Source organism: Cololabis saira, chromosome 18, assembly GCF_033807715.1.
Source record: "Cololabis saira isolate AMF1-May2022 chromosome 18, fColSai1.1, whole genome shotgun sequence".
In the NCBI taxonomy this organism is placed as follows: Eukaryota; Metazoa; Chordata; class Actinopteri; order Beloniformes; family Belonidae; genus Cololabis; species Cololabis saira.
In genome coordinates this window covers 39,727,271-39,749,230 of record NC_084604.1, presented here as the reverse complement: position 1 = coordinate 39,749,230, position 21,960 = coordinate 39,727,271, and the positions used below count along the sequence as shown (strand labels likewise).

The following is a 21,960-nucleotide window of genomic DNA, read 5'->3' as shown; positions in this document are numbered from 1 at the left end:
AAGATGGTGATTGAGTCTGTTTTGGCCCATTGTGGATCTCAGTTTATTCTTCACAAGTCCAAGTTTTGAAAATGAACGCTCCCCACTAGCATTGGTAAACAGGTAAACTCAAAAAGAGTCAGTGCTATATCAGAGGAAACACTGACTGTAGTCTCCGTCCTCTGAAACTGTCACGGCCTGGTTCAGTTGTCTCATCTGCTTGTTTTTGTCATTGACACCCACCAGACTTAAAATACCCTGTTAGCTTTGGAATCTTCATTAATAATTGCTTGGCTCTTTTTTCTTTCTCCCGCAGCACTTTACGTTTCTGAGCGCCACTGAGTTTCTTGTCGGACATTTTGCCGCTGTAAAGGCTGATTTATGGTTCCGCGTTAAATCGACGGCGTGCCCTACGCCGTAGGCTCTGCGTTGGTGTAACGCGGAACCATAAATCAGCCTTCAGATTGACAGGCGACAGATTTGTGACGGAAGAACGACAAATCAAATCAATGAGCTGATTGGATAGAAGTGACCCATGTTTGCCCAATCAGTGCTTTTTTGCTTGTTTATCACCCCACGGACCAATAAAGGTCACTTTTTTTATACCATTGTAGTGTATTTACATTTCTAAAAAATAGTCTGACCAATCCAAGGGCCCCTCCACACGTGGGGCCCCTAGGCTGCAGCCTAGGGAAGCCTGTGCATTAATCCGCGCATGGTCATAACTGAACTCTGATGACAGCCAGTTAGTGGCTTTTTTGAAAAGCAAATGGTCGCTACACTTTCTTTCAAGGAAGAAACAAGACTTTAAGAATCTAAACGTGAAGTCAAACATGAAAACATTTAGAGACAGAATCAAGAATAAAACAAGAATAATGAGATAAAAATCTAATTTCAAATCGACAATCTAGTAAATTATTTAGTGTTTAAATGTGAAAGAGATCAAATAAAAATACAATAAATCAAAAAAATTAAGATCATCATCATCATCATCATCATCATCATCATCATCATCATCATCATCATCATGGAGACACTGAGGAACCAGAACCAGAGTCCAAGTCCAGGATCCAGCAGAGACAGTTTCTCTGACAGGAGACTCTGGAGACTAAACTGGACACAGAGACACTGAGGAACCAGAACCAGACAAGGAGCAGAGTCCAAATCCAGCAGAGAGAGGTTCAGAGAAGCTGGTGTTGAAGGTGTGGAGGTGGATCAGTCTGTCAGAGACGACTTCATAGAAGGACAGAGTTCCAGCAGGAACGTCCACGTACACTGCTGCTCTGTTAGAGTCTGGAGATGGAGATGAGGAGGAGATGAATGTTTCTCTTTTATTGTGACGGACACGGTACTGACCACCTGGAGAACAGAACAGACTCCAGGAATGATCGTTTCCTCCAAACCTACAGTCATCCGAGTCTCCTCTCCTGCTGATTCTTCTGTAACTCACTGATACAGAAACCCATTCGCTCCACTGGACCTCCCAGTAACAGCGACCCGTCAGAACTTCTCTACACAGCAGCTGATGATAGTAACCAAACCTGTCTGGATGATCAGGATATGACTGATCCTCCCCCACTAACATCATCTTCCTGTTGTTGTCAGACAGTTTGATGTATTTGTGGACTGTGTTTGTGTCAACGGTGAGTTGACAGGAATCTGATGGAGAGAACAAACAAGCAGCTGCAGTTATTATTGATCAGTTATTGATCACTGATGGACTCATGAACGAGTGAAGATGGTTGAATAAAAACACTTACACTTCCTCAGACCTGGTGTCAGCCATCGTTGTCCAGCAGGGTCCACCCTGGAAGGAGGAGGAGGGTCAGACCAGATCAGTCTCTCAGAGGAAGCAGCGATGAGAGTGTCCTACCTGAGAGTGTCCTACCTGAGAGTGTCCTACCTGAGAGTGTCCTGCCTGAGAGTGTCCTACCTGAGAGTGTCCTACCTGAGAGTGTGCTACCTGAGTGTCCTACCTGAGTGTCCTACCTGAGAGTGTCCTACCTGAGAGTGTCCTACCTGAGAGTGTCCTACCTGAGTGTCCTACCTGAGAGTGTCCTTCCTGAGAGTGTCCTACCTGAGTGTGTCCTACCTGAGAGTGTCCTACCTGAGCGTGTCCTACCTGAGAGTGTCCAGTCTCCAGCGGGGATCCTCCAGTCTAGACAGAAGCGTCCCTGCTGACTCTCCTGGATGGTTGTAGCTCAGGTCCAGTTCTCTCAGGTGGGAGGGGTTGGAGGTCAGAACTGAGACCAGAGAAGAACTTCCTTCCTCTGAGATCAGACAGCCTGACAGCCTGCAGACACACAACACAGGTCTGTTGCATGTCCTCTGCTCAAGTGTCCTGCTGCAGACACGTTTAGCAGCATGTTCACTGGACCTGGAGAAGACTGAATGAATCCTGACCTGAGTCCTGACTCTTTATGGAGTCCTTGACCTTCATTGGCCAGAATTAGCCCCGCCCCTTCTTCTGATTGTTGTCCCGATTTTCTGCTATAACTTTGGAATGGTTTGACATAGAGAGTCGTGGGTGGTGTCATCAGATTCTGTATGGAGTCCTTGACCTTCATTGGCCTGAATTAGCCCCGCCCCTTCTTCTGATTGGTTGTCCTTTTTTTCTGCTATAACTTTTGAATGGTTTGACATAGGAAGTTGTGGGTGGTGTCTTTTCTGATATGCTTAAGGGGGGGGCGGTGGCCGTGAGTGCGAGGGCCCGTTCATCGCTGCTTGCAGCTTTAATTATTATTATTATTACATGAAATCTGGAGGTAAAACCAGACGTAGTCAGAAACTAGTCACTCCAGAGAAGCACTTCCTTCCCCTGAGATCAGACAGCCTGACAGCCTGCAGACACACAACACAGGTCTGCTGCATGTTCTCTGCTCAAGTGTCCTGCTGCAGATACGTTTAGCAGCATGTTCTCTGGACCTGGAAAAGACTTGAATGAATCCTGACCTGAGAGACTCCAGTTTACAGTGTGGACTCTCCAGTCCAGGACACAGCTGCTTCAGTCCAGAATCCTGCAGGTCGTTGTTGCTCAGGTCCAGTTCTGTCAGACTGGAGGACTGAGAGCTGAGAACTGAGGACAGAAGTGAACACATGTTCCCTGAGAGGTGACAGCCACTCAGTCTGCAGACGGAAGAAAAGAACAACAACCAGGTTATTTCACTGTAATGCAAGAAAATGTAGTTGTGTCTCCACCTGTTCTGCTGGTCTTCAGTAAAGTTTGTGTTAAATCACGTTGAGGTTGATACTTACAGAACTTTCTTGGAGGCTTTGACCACCGGCAGCAGCCTCCGTAGAGCCTCCTCTGAAGCTGAGAACTTATTCAGGTCAAACACCTCCAGATCTTCTTCTGATGACAGTAAGATGAAGGCCAGAGCCGACCACTGAGCAGGAGACAGTTCATCTGTGGAGAGACGTCCAGACCTCAGGGACTGTTGGACCTCCTCCACCAGAGACCGATCATTCAGTTCATTCAGACAGTGGAACAGGTTGATGCTTCTCTCTGCAGACAGATCCCCACTGATCTTATCCTTGATGAATTTGATAGTTTCCTGATTGTTCTGTGAACTTCTTTGGTTTGATGTCATCAGACCTCGTAGGAGGTTCTGATTGGTCTCCAGTGAAAGACCCAGGAGGAAGCGGAGGAACAAGTCCAGATGCCCGTTTGGACTCTGTAAGGTCTTGTCCACAGCTGTCTGATAGAAACCGGTTGAAGTACGGTGAGTTGTTCGTTGATCTCCCAGCAGGTTGACTCCAGAGTTGATGAAGGTCTGATGTCCGTTTGGACTCTGTACCGTCCAGTCCACAGCTGTCGGATAGAAACCGGTTGAAGAACGGGGAGTTGTTAGTTGATCTCCCAGCAGGTTGACTCCAGAGTTGATGAAGGTCAGATGGACATGAAGAGCAGCCAGAAACTCCTGGACACTCAGATGGATGAAGCAGAAGACCTGGTCCTGGTACAGGCTGCTTTCCTCTCTAAAGATCTGGGTGAACACTCCTGAGTACACTGAAGCCTCTCTGACATCGATGCCACACTCTCTCAGGTCTGGTTCATAGAAGATCAGGTTTCCTTTCTGCAGCTGCTCAAAAGCCAGTTTTCCCAGAGACTCCACCATCTTCCTGCTCTCTGGACTCCAGTGTGGATCCGTCTCAGTTCCTCCGTCATACTTGACCTTCTTCAGTTTGGCCTGGACCACCAGGAAGTGGATGTACATCTCAGTCAGAGTCTTGGGCAGCTGCCTTCGCTTTCTGGTTTCCAGGACGCTCAACAGGACCGTAGCAGTGATCCAGCAGAAGACAGGGATGTGGCACATGATGTGGAGGCTCCGTGATTTCTTGAGGTGGGAGATGATCCTGCTGGTCTGCTCCTCTCCTCTGAACCTCTTCCTGAAGTATTCCTCCTTCTGTGGGTCAGTGAACCCTCTGACTTCTGTCACCATGGAGACACAGTAAGGAGGGATCTGATTGGCTGCTGCGGGTCGTGTGGTGATCCAGAGACGAGCAGAAGGAAGCAGGTTCCCCCTGATGAGGTTTGTCAGCAGCACGTCCACTGAGGTGGACCTTCTGGGGTCACTGACGATTGTAGAGTTGTGGAAGTCCAGAGGAAGTCGACACTCATCCAGACCATCAAAGATGAACACGACCTGGAACTCTTCAAAGCTGCAGATTTCTTTGGTTTCAGAGAAGAATCCATGAACTAGTTCCACCAAGCTGAACTTCTCCTCTCTCAGCATATTCAGCTCTCTGAAGGTGAATGGAAGCAGGAACTGGATGTCCTGGTTGGTTCTGCCTTCAGCCCAGTCCAGACTGAACTTCTGTGTTAGGACTGTTTTCCCGATGCCGGCCACTCCCTTCGTCATCACCGTTCTGATTGGTCCTCCTCTTCCAGGTGGGGGTTTAAATATGTCTTCCTGTCTGATGGCTGTTTCTGCTCCGTCTGGTTTCCTGGAAGCTGCTTCAATCTGTCTGACTTCATGTTCTACGTTGACCTCTCCGGTCCCTCCCTCTGTGATGTAGAGCTCCGTGTAGATCTGCTCCAGAAGGGTTGTCTTTCCTGCTTTAGTGATCCCCTCAGACACATGCTGGTGCTTCTTCTGCAGCTGATCTTTGAGTTTGGATTGACAAACGGCAGCAACGGTATCTAAATAAAGATGAAATAAAGAAAACCACTTAGTGATTAAAACCAGCCCACAACAAGTTCTACTTCCTCTAAAGAATCAACATTTCAACATTCACTGATCAGCCGTTCAATGAGGAGTATTGAAGCGTTTTCCTCCCAAAAACCCCTCCGATCAATCAGAGGAACAAGAACAGTGTTTTCTCTACGATTCACTTCAGACAAACCAGTTGTGTTTGTTTTGTGTTTGCTGTAACTGAATATTGAATCCACACGGTTCAACTCTTTAGAATAAAACTCTTATTTACTGGGATATTAATGACCCTATTAATGAAATGTTCCTAACAGAAGATGAGCTGAGTTCCTCCACCTTCCAGTGGGTTTAATGTTGTGTCTGATCTGTGAATGTTGCTCATCTACTGGGACATTGGGTGTGGTTTATCCAGCAGCTCAGATGTTCAGAGAAACGTCTTACTGCTCTGCACGAGGTCGGCCAGCTTCTCCTGCTTCCTCCTCCTCAAGAACTTCACTGTGATCTTCATGAATGTCTCTCTGATGCTCTTCTGCTCTTCATCTTCATCCTCCTCCAGACTCTCTGAGGATTCTGGGTAATCTGGACTCAGAACCTTCTGGATCTTCTTCAGCTCGTCCTTCACAAACATGATGATGTCGTTCTCCAGCAGCTGGAACAGAAGACCATATGAAGGACACAACCAGACTGAAATCATGGAGACAAACATCAGGTCCATGATGGACAGACTGACAGTCCACTGGTTTCCAGAGACCAGCATGGAGACAAACATCAGACCCATGTTGGACAGACTGACAGTCCACTGGTCTTCAGAGACCAGCATGCAGATGGACATCAGGACAACAGATGGAGAAGCAGTTGTTTTTCATGGACAGACCTGAAAGATGGAGTCCAGCTGGGTCTGATGCTGCTGGACAGACGGACCACTGGGGGACTCTGAGATCTGCTGGTCCACTCTGTGGAGGAATCATGAAGAACTAGGTCACATGATGTCTGAAGGTCCATGGAGTCATGTTTGGATGAGGACATTCCACCAGAGGACTTCCTGTCATGTTGAAGGTTCTCTGGTCCTCCTGAGACTGAGAACGTCCACGTCTTACTCCCAGTACCAGCTCTCAATCTGGTGGTACAAGAAGGTCCAGCAAGTGTCCACAAAGACCAGCTTCTCAACAGATCAATGTTCACATGGTTCCAGGAACCATCTGTCCTCCTGCATCCAGCAACGACGTCCACCTGAGGAGAACTTCCTTCCTAAATGATGTTGCAACCACAGCAGAAAGATGCCCCTACTGGACAAACCGCTGAACTACAGTCACTCAGAAGAGACTCCAACACCCCCTTTATAGTCTGCTGTGTTTCTGGAAACATCAACAACCATCTAACAACGGCAGCAAAACAGAGAAATGTTCACTTTAAACATGTTACGATGAAAACGTTTCAGTCTCAGTTACGTTTTTCAGAAACAACGTTTACAAACAACTCACCTCTCTGAAGAAAAACCAGGAGCATCTTTAAAACCGATGAAAAACTCCTTTGATGCATCACTCTTCAAGGACACACAGCTGGGACCAGGTCCAGTTCCAGGTCCAGGTCCAGGACCAGGTTCAGGTTCAGGTTCAGGTTCAGGTTCAGGTTCAGGTCCAGGTCCAGGTCCAGATTGTCTCCTGTAATAAAGGTGTTTGGTGACGTGAGGTCATGTTCTGGTCTCTGGAAAGATCCTAGACACAACTTGTATTGTAATAAATGCTTTATGGGAAAAACTGAACTAGAAATTATCAAGACACACATTTCTAAAACTAAAATAATCATGTTACGATAAAAACATTTCAATATCTGTTACGTTTTTTCAGAAACATTTTTGTAAAACTCACCTCAATGAGGGAGAACGTTGGGTATCTTTAAAATGCCAATAGAAATCCAATGATTTGTCACTCTTCAAGGACACACAGCTGGGACCAGGTCCAGGTCCAGGTCCAGGTCCAGGTCCAGGTCCAGGACCAGGTTCAGGTTCAGGTCCAGGTCCAGGTCCAGGTCGTCTCCTGTAATAAAGGTGTTTGGGGACGTGAGGGCTGAACTCTGACATGCAGAAGAGTCATGGACAGTTAGAGTTGATCATCTCACCTCTTTTCTTCTCTCCGACTCTTTCCAACTCTTTTTTTTCCCCTCGGGGAGGTTTTGGAGGGAAGGACTCCCTCCTCTCTGTCCTCACACTGATCCATGCTGCTGGATTCACATCAGCTCACACACACCTTCTACCTTCATCTGCAGAGGAAACACACGTCATGGTAGATGTACAACGACCAGCTCTGACTGATCTTCTCTTCAGCTTCATGTCTGACAGCAGTGAGGAAGCTGCTGCACTTCTCCTATCCGACCACTAGATGGAGTCATGGAGCTGCAGCTCAGCTCCATGACTCGCAAAATTTTTGGGGTTTTTCGGGTCGGATCGGGTGTCTATATGCGCAATTTTAACTCTCCAATTAGCAAAATACTGGATACCTTCCCCTGCCTCATCATCATCTCTTGCCTCGACGCGGGGCCCCACGGCTGCTTGAGACCCGGTCGGATCGGTGATTTTTGTAACAAACTTATCAAATGAGCCTTTCAGAGAGGCATTAAACTCTTCCATTTTCTTTATTTTTTTTCTTTTTTCATCCCCTGATGGAAATTTCCTGATTCTGTCTCGTTCTCTCGACATTGTGTGACAGTTTGTTCCACACTCCACCCGTCTGGATCAGAGCAGCTTATGTCTGCGCTTGGTCTGATCAGTTGTGTTGAACAACAGACACACGCATCATTGCACATATATTTATTGATATGCACAGACTAGTACACATTTAGGTCTGTAATGGAACGTGACTGTTGATATTTATAAGGGAAAAAACGAAAAAAAATTGAAAAAAAAAAAATTGAAAAAAAAAAACCGGCCCATAGCGCAAGGCCCCTTGGGGCGCGAGGCCCCGTGCGGTCGCACGTTTCGCACACCCCTTGCGGCGGCCCTGCCTGTTGGAAAAAATGAAGAGCCGCGAGTCGTTCTCGCGCTGACTCCCGCTTCCTGATTCAAACGTCTGACGGCCCCCCGACCAATCGGTGGCCTGTATTGTGATGACATCAGATACAGGGCCGACTTAGAACCTCGACAGAATGGTTACAGAAAAAGTACCACGGCTCCACCCGCCTCGGCCCGTAGTGGAGAAGCGCAAGACGGGGGCGAGTAGAGGCGTGCTGAGTAGATACTAGTGGAAAAGCGCCATTACACTCCATTTAATCACAAGTTTGCTGTTAGTTTCTGTCTCCAGGATAAAAGATCATCATTGACTCTAATTACTGAAACACGTTAGACCAGTGATACTCAACCTGCGGCTCTTTTAAGCCCCACATATATATGTGATCTGATTTAGTTGTAGCTGTATTTAACATCTACCACTAGATGTCGCTGCAGTCCATGAATAACATTTGTGGGTTGAAGGGCGGATATACTTGCCGTTTGAGCCTGCGTTCGCGTCCGTTCGCGTTCACAAGTAAATGCAACATCGCTTACGACGCGACGCGAGTGCGTCGTACCGGCGGTGACCGGTTGGGGGCAGTATGCAGAGCCACAGTTAGGAAAGTAATACAATAATTGGTAGTAGTGTAATAAACCAGCCGATGGAATAAAGATAAATAAACAAGACAGCAACACAGATGAAGAGGAGATCATTGCACTGCTTTTCTTGTGATCTCGGAAAAAAAACAGCGCGATCGGAGATGGTTTGTCAGGTCGTTCAACCAGAGCCGTCGGGAGACTGGAGAGCAGGACAGACTTTCAAAACTACTTTTCTGTTTTCAGCGGTCATTTACAGGATGGATAGCGAAGACACACTACACACTCAAACACATTCACACGATGTTATAATCTCCTACATCATCCAATATTGTCCTGTAAAAGTGTTCGTTGTTCTAATCTGCTACCGCTGCTGCTACTACTTCTGCTACTTAATATAAGTAGCTTTTCCAACTGTTGCTCTGCTTACTGCCCCCTATCGGTCACCACCGGTATGGCGCGTTCTCGTCGTATGGTACGCGAGGAGCGCTGGGAGCCGAACAGACGCGTACGCAGGCACCGACGGCGACCATATTTGCACCTTAACTTGACTCTCTCTGGCTGCGTCCTGCCTCATTTGCAGACTCAGTGATTGGATGTTTATGGAGGGTGGAGTCCTGACAGCTGGCTGTGTGAGGACACTCAGTGCACCGACATGAGAGAAGAGAGGGGGCTGATTTAAGGGGCTTTCACATAGAGGGTGCGAAGCGGCGGCGCAGCCGGCTTTCCCATTCATTGTGTAAGTGCCGAGCTCGGCGACGCGCAAGAGGGCACAGGCTGCCGGGTTTGCGCCGCGGCATAACGTTTGTTTCTATCAGCGGATTTTTCACTTCTAAAAAAAAAAAAAGTTTGATTTGAGGGGGCAGGACATCTGTTTGAGGGGGCGCTGCCCCCTCTTTCCCCTGTGTAGAGCCGGCCGCACTTTTAGGCCTGAACCTGAACTTGGACCGTTAGTCTCCACAGATTTCTGATCTATTCGGACCAGCAGCTCTTTCTTCCCCCACAAACACAATAATGATCTGATACTGAGCTCCTTCTCCGTCTCCGCGGGTTCAGAGTGTGGGACAGCGGGAGAGCAGCGGCTCAATCTCCGCCTCCTCCACACGGACGGAGATGGTAAAGCTGCTTCAGTCACCAGTTACAGCTCTGGAGCTCTGATATGAAGTACTGAGTTTGAGATAATGCAGATATGTTTTTTTCATATACCCAAACTTCCACTGTAATATTTATCCACTCTTACTGTAAAAGAACAGGATGAAACACTTTTCTTTTAACATCTAAACTTCAAACACATTACTAAAAAGGTCAGTCTCCTTTTTCACTTCAGGTTCTGTTTTGCAGAAACTATAAAAATGAATTCTCCCATAATTTCACCAATACCTCACATTTCCCTCTTCACAACTAGAATCACTACAGACACAGTGAATTTAAACCATTTTACTGTAGAAAAATTGAAATACCTTCACACGGAGCTCCACGCCCAGAAACCCGTCCAGGAGGAAGTGAAGGTAAACTGGACTAAAGTATCTGTGACACAACCAGGGTTGCCAGGTCTGACGAGGAAAAGCAGCGACCGAGACTCTGAAAACCAGCCTGACACAAGCAGCCCAAAACCACAACATAGAACATTAAGAAACAACGATATTAGTTGGAGAATTGACCTGAATGTATTTATTTCTGCTGCTAATGAATGAACTTGACAGTCACATGAAGACCTGTGGTTACTTATAACCTCCAACATGCTTTTAATCACTCTTTCAACTCAAATATCTTCCTCATAACACGACTGAATTAAACTCAATGAATTCATAAAGTTGAAAGTATAAAGTCACTAGACTGAAAACAAAATAATCTAAGCGCATTTAAATATAACATATTTAAATCTGTTTGTTGCTTTACATGAATACGTCTAGTTTTGAACTTAATCTGCATTTGTTCAAAAAACAAGACATTGTGCATTTTTTCCTTAACCAGCAGTATTTCTGTAATCCCAGTAATCTTTTCATTTACACACAAACAACAAGCAATGCTCTTGTAGTATTTACTTTTCCTTTAACAATTTTAATATATTGGGCAGATTGACCAACGTTTAGATGAAACATGTTTTATTTGTTTAAGTAGAAACCACAGTAAAAAATATCTGGCTCGATCTACATAATAATCTCATGCAAAAAGTTGACTTATTTTTTTTAAGTAGATCAAGCACGATATATTTTGAGTTTCTGATCACGTTCACTTCCTCCTTTTAGGCCTGAACCTGAACTTGGACCGTTAGTCTCCACAGATTTCTGATCTATTCGGGCCGGCAGCTCTTTCTTCCCCCACAAACACAATAATGATCTGATACTGAGCTCCTTCTCCGTCTCCGTCTCCGTCTCCGCGGCGGCGCTTCTTCTCCGGGCAGCCGCTCCTACATTTCATGTGCGCTTCTATTTCAGCCTTTACGGCAAATGAATGAACGCGGCTCAGAAAAAAGAAAGATATGAAGTTCTGAGTTTGAGATAATACAGATTTTTATTTTTTCATATACCCAAACTTCCACGAGTTATGAAGCTCTTGGTGGTTCAGGAAAAGTAGTCAACGATATGGGGTGTCTAGTCAGGACACGGGAGGCAGGAATAACCTTTAGACGGTTTATTGCGGCTTGGCGGAGTGAAGAGAGCAGACAAGCCCAGACTTGTTGAGGGCAAAGCTGCACAGGTAGGAGAGAGAGCAGGCCATATGCAAAGGGAGGGTGGGGTGTAACAGCTTAGCTCCTTGAGCCTTTTTCACACACCGTAATATTTACCCACTCTTACTGTAAAAGACTGAAAGGATGAAAACACTTTTCTTTTAACATCTAAACTTCAAACACCTTACTTTTCTAAAAAAGTCATTCTCCTTTTTCGCTTCAGGTTCTGTTTTGCAGAGACTATAAAAATGAATTCACCATAATTTCACCAATACCTCACATTTCCCTCTTCACAACTAGAATCACTACAGGCACAGTGAATTTTAAACAATTTTACTGTGGAAAAATGGAAATACCTTCACACGGAGCTCCACACCCAGAAACCCGTCCAGGAGGAAGTGAAAGTAAACTTAACTAAAGTATCTGCGACACAACCAGGGTTGCCAGGTCTGACCAGGAAAAGCAGCGACCGAGACTCTGAAAACCAGCCCGACACAAGCAGCCCAAAACAACAACAAAGAACATTAAGAAACAACGATATTAGTTGGAGAATTGACCTGAATGTATTTATTTCTGCTGCTAATGAATGAACTTGACAGTCACATGAAGACCTGAGTTTATAATTGTAGATAAATTTCATAGGAACCATTAAGAACGATCCATTACTTTGTAATCCTGTATTTGACCCGGTCTTTGTACGTTTTGACCGGATAGAAATGTAATTCTTGCCATTTCAAGAATGAGATGAACCTGCTGGATCTACTGCCCTTACTTTTGAACAACGTGTGCTTTCTATTATTTTACCTCTTTTCTTATCATTTTATTTGTTATTTATGTTTTAATTGTGTCTTGCCGCTTTTAATGTTGATGTAAAGCACTTTGAATTACCGTGTGTTGAATTGTGCTGTACAGATAAACTTGCCTTGCCAAAACTGAAATCATCGGTGCTCCACAGAAACAAAGAAGTGTTATCAGTTACATTTCAACTCTCTAGAACCTTAAACAAGATTAGAAATCTGGATCTGAACTTTAACAGCCACATTAAATGCAGCTCTGCCTCTCATCTTTTCATCAGTTTCATTCCTCTTCATTTATTGGTAACTCCACCTGCTCAGGTGCTCCTCCACCTGCTCGTACCTCCACCTGCTCAGGTGCTCCTCCACCTGCTCGTACCTCCACCTGCTCAGGTGCTCCTCCATCTGCTCAGGTGCTCCTCCACCTGCTCGTACCTCCACCTGCTCAGGTGCTCCTCCACCTGCTCCTACCTCGACCTGCTCCTTTCACCACCACCTTCTCTCATCTGTATTCTGATCCGTCAGTGTCTCCATCATCGTAGAAAAGGGCGCTGGGCACGACCCTTGATGCAACCCCACCTCCACTTTGAATCCCCCCGTCATGCCTACTACACACCTCACCTCTTTTATGCTGCTCTAGTACAGTCAGCGCCGTACTAGTACAGCCCTTTCCTTAGATAAGAAATGGAATCTAACCATGGAAACCAAAAATGTTTTTAGTTTTTAGTTGTTTCTTTTGAACATTTTAACCTGGAGGTCAATAGATCCAGACTCTAGTGGTCGGTAGAGGAACCGCAGGGTTGGAAGTGTTACTTTGGATAGTTTTAGTCATCAAGTCGCCCTGAAACAGGAAGTTACATCATCACATACAGACCTGCAGCAGAGAAAAAGTATTTATATCACTGACCAGAGACAGATCGACACCACGACTGGATTTGATGGGAGATAAAAGATTCTGTTTCAGATGTTTAGGTCTTCAGATAATCCGTCCGTCCACCTAAACTTTGAACTTGAACTCTTGCTGGTTGTGTGTTCAGAGGATTTACAGAAGTGTGAGGACCTGGACAGGTGTGTTGAAGCATCTAAAACAGGGTTAGGCAATTCCGGTCCTCGAGGGCCGGTGTCCTGTATGTTTTAGATGTTTCCCTGCTTTAACACACCTGATTCTAATTAATCATCGTCATCAGCTTGTCATCCAGGGCTGCACAATTCTGTTAATGACACAGGTACTTTTATCACGGTGTGCTGAAGCAGGGTAACATCTAAAACATGCAGGACACGGCAGGTGTCTGTCCTCAGCCTCCGTCCTCCACCCACACTCCTGTCATCTGTGAGACGCCCCCCGGTGGCAGCAGCTGGTATAACATGTAGACGTGGATCAGTGGAGGACCGGCTCGTTGTTGGAGAACCACGTTCAACCCTCAGCTCACTGATTTCAGTCTGTGAACAAAAACAGAAGCTGGTTATTCTCCTACATGTCTCTGCACAAACAGGCTGTTTTTATACAATTGTTTTATACAATCATTTGGCCTGCTCTCAGTAGTTTACGGGTGTGGCAGGGTGGAGGTGCAGCCACTCAGTAGATTGGACACAGGTGTGCCCAATCATCCTCTCCACCCTGCCTGCCTTCATAAGGAGCAGCTGCACTCCAGAGAGGGGCTGCTGCTGGGAGAGGGTTCTGCTTGTTCACGTGTGGCGGTGTGAGCGATTGAATAAAGGTGTTCCTGCACTAAACCCTGTGTCCTCTGTCCTGTCGGTCGGCCCCCGTAGCACTAGCCCTGCTACACTGGCGCCCAACGTGTCTGTTTACCTCACACACATTCTACCTGCTTTTTTTGCACTGTTTTTTTGTCTTCTTTGTCTTTCACACTACTTTATTTCCATTGCAATGTACTGTATATACCGTCTACATTTCGTTATATTTTTTACTTTTATGTGTGTTTTAAGTGTACCGCTGCTGAACAAAGTGAGTTTCCCCATTGACGGAGAAATAAAGGATTATCTTATCTTATTTCAGCTAAAATGATCTTTTTCACATTGAAGTGTAAGAAAGAAAAGAAGTCAGAAGAAATAACTTTATATATTCATCTTTTTATAAATGGAGATTTGACAGATTTCAGTATTTTATCAAAACCAAAAGTTCTTCTGTTATTCTTCTGTTTCTGAGAAAATGGTTCAAAGTCGAGGCAGAAGAGGAAGGTTTGCTTCCTCTTTTCATGTTTCCATGAAACCAAATTCCTCATTCAATTAAAATTAGCCGGGTCAAGTTGATTTCTTATGAACTTTAACCACAAAACAAGTTTGTTTTAACGATGAACACTTGCACATATGACGGTGGAGCTCGGCCCGGGTCCTGCAGAGCTGCTGTCCTGTAGGTTTGACCTGTTTCCCTGATTCAGCAAAAAACCCTGAGGGGCGTCCAAATAGTGTAACAGACCGGCTTGTGTCACCCCTGATACACGGACATATACTGTGTGTGATGTTAGCCCGTAGTGCATGAGAAAGTAAGGGAAGATGATTCTATCAAGTGGAGGTTATTGAATGTTGCTTCACTGTTGACAAACCTAAATATGCAGATTGAATATGTTTCTTGGGTCAGGTTGATGTGTGAAGTGTAAAACCTTTCTGTGTTTTTCTCTGCAGCAGGAATCAGTGATGACATCGTTCTCCATCACAGAGCTGGAGATGACGTCGTTTTACCATATAACATTAATTCTTCACATTACCCATGTTCTGATGTTGACTGGTTTCATGACAACGGTGCATATGGAAAATACATCATTCGTAATGGAACTAGTGTGAAGACGTCACCTGGAGCTGACAGGATGAGTTTGAGCAGTAAGTGCTCTCTGATCATCAACAACATCACTGCTGAAGATGCTGGTCGTTACTGGTTTGAGGTTGAAACTGATGGTGGTTACTCCGAGACACTTGTGTTCCTGAATGTTTTAAGAGGTTAGGGTTTTGACTTAATAACATCCAGACTGTCAGTTTGAATCCTCCTCATCAACTCTGAGTGAAACGCTGTTAAAAGCTTGTGTGGATTTGTCAGCGACATGAACGTCTGGTGTGTTTGGGATCGTCCTCAACATGATGGATCCTCTCAGAGGAACTGGACCACAAACACCTGACGTTTATTTACACGTTGAAATATTTGATGTTTCCATCAGAGAATCACTCAGTAAAACTGGATCAGCAAGATCATTAAAGCGGGCCCTGCCCATCACAATGCAAAACAGACACGCTGTGATTGACGCAATCTCACAGCAGATGCATCACCATTCAAATGACAACGGGCACTATGACAGCTTTAACTCTTAACACAACCACAGCGCAGATAGATATGTTTAAAAAAAAAATCCACATCAATAACGACACGGCAAAACACCACGTAAAAACAATCATAGCGCATAAACACAACAGAAAGCACATATAACCAACAGCATAACGCACACAGTGCGCCGGTGTGCGGCAGAACACCGGCAGTGCAACAGCTGAGAATAAACCCACACAGCGACGGCGTAGGGTACGGCGTAGGGTACGCGGCGACGCCGTAATCTGCGTTGGTGTAACGCGGAACCATAAATCAGCCTTAACCCCTTTCCTCTCCTCACTCGGCAACTCTTCCTCTAAATCCTCTTAAAATTTATTTAAACTAGATATATCTTTATAACCAGCCCATAACATTGATGTAAACACACAAAAAAATCCTCTGCAGCTTTTCCTCGGCGTAACTCCTGCATCGAGGAGTCTGATGGATGTTTGAGCCACTAGCATGCTAACGCTGTATTAAATATCCTAAACTGGGATCATCTCTCTTTATTCCTGATAGTTTCATGCATATATTAATCATGATTGTAAAATAGCATTTTTCCATCTCTGTAACATCACAAAGATTAGGAACATCCTCTCGCAGAGTGACGCGTGTTCTGACCTAGTTGGAACCATTTTAGTTAAATATTTAGCCACTAGGGGGCACTTGTCTCATTTGTGAGCCTCATGGTCTGTTTTGTACCATGTAGGCCGCCATCTTGGTTTTTCTTTATTGACTGTGAGTGATTGTAGAGCTGAAAGGATCACATCCATCCTTTTTTGGGGAATCAGTTGAAGGCATTGTCTGTAAGTACAGTTTTATGATACATATATTATATTGAAGTTACATTTGTTTTAATCTGAGCTTGTATTTTGTTTCATGCTGTTTATCAGTTGTAGTTCAGTCAACTGAAGTAATTTGTAGTGCTCTGTCAGCTATATTGCAGCTTTATCTTTGTAGCCTCACGTGCTTTATACCTTTAAGGTGCCGTGAAATATGTTGATCGATGGGGTTTATCCAATAAGTGTTCATTGTTTTATTCTTTTTATTTCAGTTTTACCCAATTCATATACTGTACACAATAAAGCCATCATTATTCGCTACGGTGTGTGGAAGGAGTTTTCTGTCTGCCTAGTTGAGGAAGGGGGACTCTTTTGAAGAAGGCAGAACAACGCGCAAATACTAATTAATGCGCTTGTATCCTCTAGACCAGGGGTTCTTAACCTTTCTGACCTTTGGGCCCAATTTTTTCAGTACAGAGTGGCCCGGGGCCCATTAAATTAACACTGTATAGCAGGGGTATTCAACTAAAACTTTAAGAGGTCCATTTAGAGAAAATGTACTCAAGCGAAGGTCCAGAACATCATAATATATATATATATATATATATATATATATATATATATATATATATATATATATATATATATATATATATATATATATATATATGTATATATATATATATATATATATATTTGTGTATATATATATATATATATATATATATATATGTATATATATATATATATATATATATATATATATATATTTGTGTATATATATATATATATATATATATGTATATATGTATATATATATATATATACATATATATATGTGTATATATATATATATATGTATATATGTATATATATATATATATATACATATATATATATGTGTGTGTGTATGTATATATTCAAGTAGCCTCATAGTTGTATCAACATCTGCATGTGACTGTTATATTAAAAAAGTACATATTTGCCAATTAACATGGGTAACTTGAATTACACATATTTTTTCTCTTAAAATAAGATAGCATTTGAAAAATAAAATAAAATGTATTTTATTTTTATTTCTCTACCAGCAGTTTGAATTTCCCCTTTTCTTTGTTAATTGTCTCAAAAGCATTTTAATAATAAATTAATATAAACATTGGTGAGCCTGGAACGATATTTAGTTTTAATTATGTTCATTGTGGAGAAAGCTGCCTCACAGCTGTATCTGGACCCAAACATGGGCAGGATGTTTTAAGATGGTCAGTATATTTTCTGTGACTTCAGTTCAGACTTGAGTGGATATGTTTGATGAAAAACTTTGTGTTTTGTTTCAGTGGCGTTTCACTTTCGCACTTTGAACGCCACGGTCACTGAACGTATGAGACACTGGTTTTGTTCCAGTGGGAAGACTGAACCAGGATGAATCTGTCAATTCCGGGTTGAACTTCCCTTTCCACCTGTTACGCTTCTCATTTCTGTATACAGTCAAGCTAATTACCGTATTCTGTATTTAAAACACACGGCGTGCCGTGTGAAAAGCGTTGTCTACACACATGGAGCGCCGCCTTACAACACACACACAAGCATACAAGTGTGCATATTTAAAAATAGAGCGGGAACAAAACTTAGTTTGATTGTAGGACCTACTTTATTTAAGATATCACATTAATCAGTTGTCAGAGGACTCAGCGCGTCAGGTTTCATCCGAGCCTGATCAGCTGAGTAGCTCTCTGGCTGCGGAGCAGCCGAGTCTTTCCGATGCTTTTGAGAAAGCCCGAACAGTCCAGTCCAGCAGACACGTCAGCCCTGCATCTACATGTACAATCCTTCAGCAGTAACGACGGAGCCCGCAAGCCCGAGCGGCACCGACCTCCCCGGCCGCAGGGACGCGCCGGGATAAATGATCACGCCGCGCTCGCTCGGTCTGGGCGCAGACCCAAGTAATCGATCCCTGATCCTGGCGGATCTAAACGTACTCTGTGCAAAATGAATGATTTACTCGGTAAATACACACCATTTCTCTTACTATTACACGTACAGCTAGCTGAGTGTATTCTTCTCCTCATTTGGTCGGGAGTTGCTATGCAGTCCCGCGACCCCCGCGGCCCACATGTACAAAACTGATTTTTTTGTGCGGCCCACTAGGTGGCGCTCACGGCCCAAGTGTGGGCCGCGGCCCTATGGTTAAGAATCACTGCTCTAGACTACATCACTGTAATGTGTTATTAGCAGGATGTCCAAGTAATTTGCCAAATAGGCTCTAGCTGATCCAAAATGCAGCAGCTGAGTGCAGTGAAACTGACAGGAATCAGAGAGACCACGTTTCTCCAGCGTTAGCTTTGCTCCATTGGCTGCCCATAAAACTCAGAATCCAATTCAACATTTTATTACTTGTGTATAAAGCCCAAGACGACTTAGCTCCGCAATATTTGCGAGACCTGATAGTGCCTTATGTTCCTGGCAGAGTTCTCTGTTCTCAGAGTGCAGGTTTACTCTTAGTTCCTACATTTGGAGGATCCAAATGTAGATTTGGACGACGGGTCTTCTGTTACCAGGAACTGTTACTATGGAAACAACTTCCAGTTTGGGTTCAGAAGGCTTACAACCAGACTAGTTAGTTTTCAGTAAACCTCTAGTTATTAATAATAATAATAATAATAACTTGCATTTATATAGCGCCTTTCAAAGAACCCAAGGTCGCTTAACAGATCATAGGCCTTTTCAAGGGATGCCTTGAAAAAGGAAAACCAAGGAAGAACAAACAAAACAAAACACCATCGGGACAAAACGACAGGGGGGGGGGGGCACTAATGGGGAAAAGCCAGGGTGAAAAGGTGGGTTTTGAGATGTGTTTTAAAACTGTCCAGAGAAGGGGAGTCACGGATTACAGCAGGGAGAGAGTTCCAAAGGGTGGGGGCAGCAACACTGAAGGCTCTGTCCCCAAACGTCTTCAGTCTGGTCCGGGGGATGGAGAGCAGACCAGCGTCTGAAGACCGCAGGTTCCGGGAGGGAGTGTGGTGATGAAGGAGGTCGGACAGGTACTGGGGGACCAGAGTGTGAAGGGATTTGTAGGTGAGTAGGAGGAGTTTGTACCGAATGCGGAACTTAACAGGTAGCCAGTGGAGGTGGATGAGGGTGGGGGTGATGTGCTGCCAGGGCTTGGTGTGGGTGAGAACCCTGGCAGCTGAATTCTGCACATACTGGAGCCTGTCCAGGGTTTTACTTGGAACCCCAGACAGGACTCCATTACAATAATCCAGTCGGGAGGTGATGAAAACATGGATGAGTGTTTCTGCCACAGAGTCAGAGAGTGAGGGACGGAGACGTGCGATGTTTCTGAGGTGGTAGAATGCAGATTTGGTGACCGACTTGATGTGTGACTGGAAGGAGAGTATTGTTATTATTGTTTAGTAAAGTTTCTGATTAGTGTTTAGTAAAGTTCAGTAAACCTCTAGTGTTTAGTAAACCTCTAGTTAGTGTTTAGTAAAGTTTTTAGTTAGTGTTTAGTAAAGTTTCTAGTTAGTGTTCAGTAAACCTGTCGTTAGTGTTAGTAAAACCTCTAGTTAGTGTTTAGTAAAGCCTATAGTTAGTGTTTAGTAAACGCTGGTGTTGGTAAATCTCTAGGTAGTGTAAACTCTAGTGTGTTAGAGTCAGTAGTCATAGTTGCAGCTATAGAACAAGACTATAATAGTTAGTCTCAAATATAGCTTGGTGGTAGATATGCTGCTATAGGCTTATGCTGCAAGGGGGCACCGACATGATCCACTGGGCGGACACCTCACCCTTCTTCTCTGCTCCTCTTCCAATTTTTAATAATTAGAAGTATCTCATCACCATCGTTGTTGTCCATCGTTCTTGTAGTGTGATGTGCTAGTCAGCCCCCCCTCTCCTTTTCTCTTCTGTGCATGTCTGAAGGCCAAAGCTTCAGGAGCTGCATGCTAACCTGCAGTCCCCCCTCTGATCATCCCACTGCTGCTTCCACCCGTCTGTATGGATGTCTGCTAGATGCCTGCTGACATCCTGACCTGCTGCTTTGATCAAATCTAAATCCAGACCTTCACCCAGTGAGGATCTTCAGGACGGGCTGAAGAAGACTTTGCACATCAGTCTGACTCTCACATCATCATTAGAAAATTTGGTGGAAATATAAATGCAGCTCTGGATGGAAATAGATGTGTAGATACATGATGATCTGACTGAAACAAGGACATGGTCACGTGACATCTAAAGGAGCTCCAACTAAATATTACAGTGAGACACTTGTTTAGTCCAGTTTATTGATACTGAATAAATGAAGCTTGTAAAACAGACACAACTGCTGATGAGACAGTGAGACAAACTTAAGACTTGAATCAACCTACGATGCAATCAACAGTCCTAGATATAAAAGATCAGATTCTACCATCAGAGTACAAATGAAAGGTAGAGCAGAGAAAGAAGAAGGCAAGTTATCAACAAGTGCTCCTGCTGAACAACTACATCTAATGTGACTGAACACGAGTCCAACTGTCCACTTCCTGTCAGCAGCTGGACAACCGGACGTCCTCCAGGTCTTTTATCCTCTATTTGGGTTTGGAGACGCAGCTGCAGAGACTGCTGGGATCACTGTTGGTTGGTTTTGATCCTCACAGAAGAATAAGTCACCACTTCTTCTTCCTCCTTGACCTGAAGTGAACAAACCAGAAATGTCACACGATTCCTCAGAAATCCTGTTCATCAGCCACATTTACACCCACATGTGCTGGTTGGACGTTTCAGTTTGAAACCATCTGTGCTAATATGATGTTTAGATCATCATAAAGATGTTGGACTTCACAACTTCAGATCAGGTTTTTGTTCAGTTGTGATGACATCACCATGTTGAAGTTTTTTCTGCCACAGGTCTGCAGCTTGAAATCACTTTTACTGTCTGAAGTATCAGTTTGTAGTTTAACTTCATCGATCGTTTATGAGGAAGCTGGTTGTGGAAGCAACGTTTCAATGATGCATCCACCGACTTCCTCTCAGCAGTCTCCTGCTGAAGTTCTTCCAGAGACACCGAGACAATTTGAAGCTGGCAGAAAAATACAATCTGTCCAGTAAGTCCTGGCTCGTCCCACTGAAACTAGCTCCGCCCCCAAAATACACTTCAATAACCCCTGAAAGAGAAGTCTGTAATCACCTGGGGCCTCATTTATAAAGCTTACTTTCACACAAAACAGGGCTTGAAAGATGTGCACGCCACCTTCTACGCAAAGGTTGGATTTAAAAAAAAAAAAACAAACCGAAAAATGTGTGTATCTCTACGGCAACCCTGACCCTCGCGCACGGACATTTTGAAGATCTGGGGAACTGGCGATGCAGGCGGTGAGGTGGTGAAATGAAGTCAGATTCATGTCATACTCTTAATGTCATCACATATCAGACTTATAGATCTATGTACACCCAAGCCTGCAGCGTTATAGATCCATGTGTTATAGATCCATGTGTTATAGATCCATGTACACCCAAGCCTGCAGCGTTATAGATCCATGTGTTATAGATCCATGTACACCAACGCCGGTGTTCTGCAGGTGTCCTACCTCAGCAGAAAATATTACCGTACCATCCCAGTTTCTTTTAGCTCAGTTTCTTTTTTTTCAAAGGCTTTTACATGCAAATACACGATTTAACAGCAGGAAGTCAGAAAGTGCTTCACATAGATCTATG

General features: G+C 44.3%; 1 protein-coding gene across 3 annotated transcripts in view; it reads right to left on the bottom strand.

Annotated features, from left to right (window-relative positions):
• Nucleotides 1-926: 926 nt before the first annotated feature.
• LOC133418566 (NACHT, LRR and PYD domains-containing protein 3-like) overlaps nucleotides 927-21,960 on the bottom strand; it is a 105,072-nt gene continuing 84,038 nt past the window's right edge. Inside the window, exons 1-11 of one of the 3 annotated variants that reach the window (XM_061707324.1) lie at nucleotides 11,740-11,769; nucleotides 7,251-7,391; nucleotides 7,001-7,168; nucleotides 6,614-6,793; nucleotides 6,007-6,085; nucleotides 5,574-5,781; nucleotides 3,235-5,122; nucleotides 2,932-3,105; nucleotides 2,102-2,272; nucleotides 1,740-1,786; nucleotides 934-1,638 (exon numbers count right to left, since the gene is read on the bottom strand). In XM_061707324.1, coding sequence (XP_061563308.1) covers nucleotides 1,088-1,638; nucleotides 1,740-1,786; nucleotides 2,102-2,272; nucleotides 2,932-3,105; nucleotides 3,235-5,122; nucleotides 5,574-5,781; nucleotides 6,007-6,085; nucleotides 6,614-6,793; nucleotides 7,001-7,168; nucleotides 7,251-7,348 — 3,564 coding nt within the window. In that variant the 5' untranslated portion in view covers nucleotides 7,349-7,391; nucleotides 11,740-11,769 and the 3' untranslated portion in view covers nucleotides 934-1,087. Of the gene's footprint in view, nucleotides 1,639-1,739; nucleotides 1,787-2,101; nucleotides 2,273-2,931; nucleotides 3,106-3,234; nucleotides 5,123-5,573; nucleotides 5,782-6,006; nucleotides 6,086-6,613; nucleotides 6,794-7,000; nucleotides 7,169-7,250; nucleotides 7,392-10,172; nucleotides 10,263-11,739; nucleotides 11,770-21,960 lie in introns of those variants that run through there. The other 2 variants (XM_061707323.1, XM_061707322.1) reach the window with 2 other exon arrangements.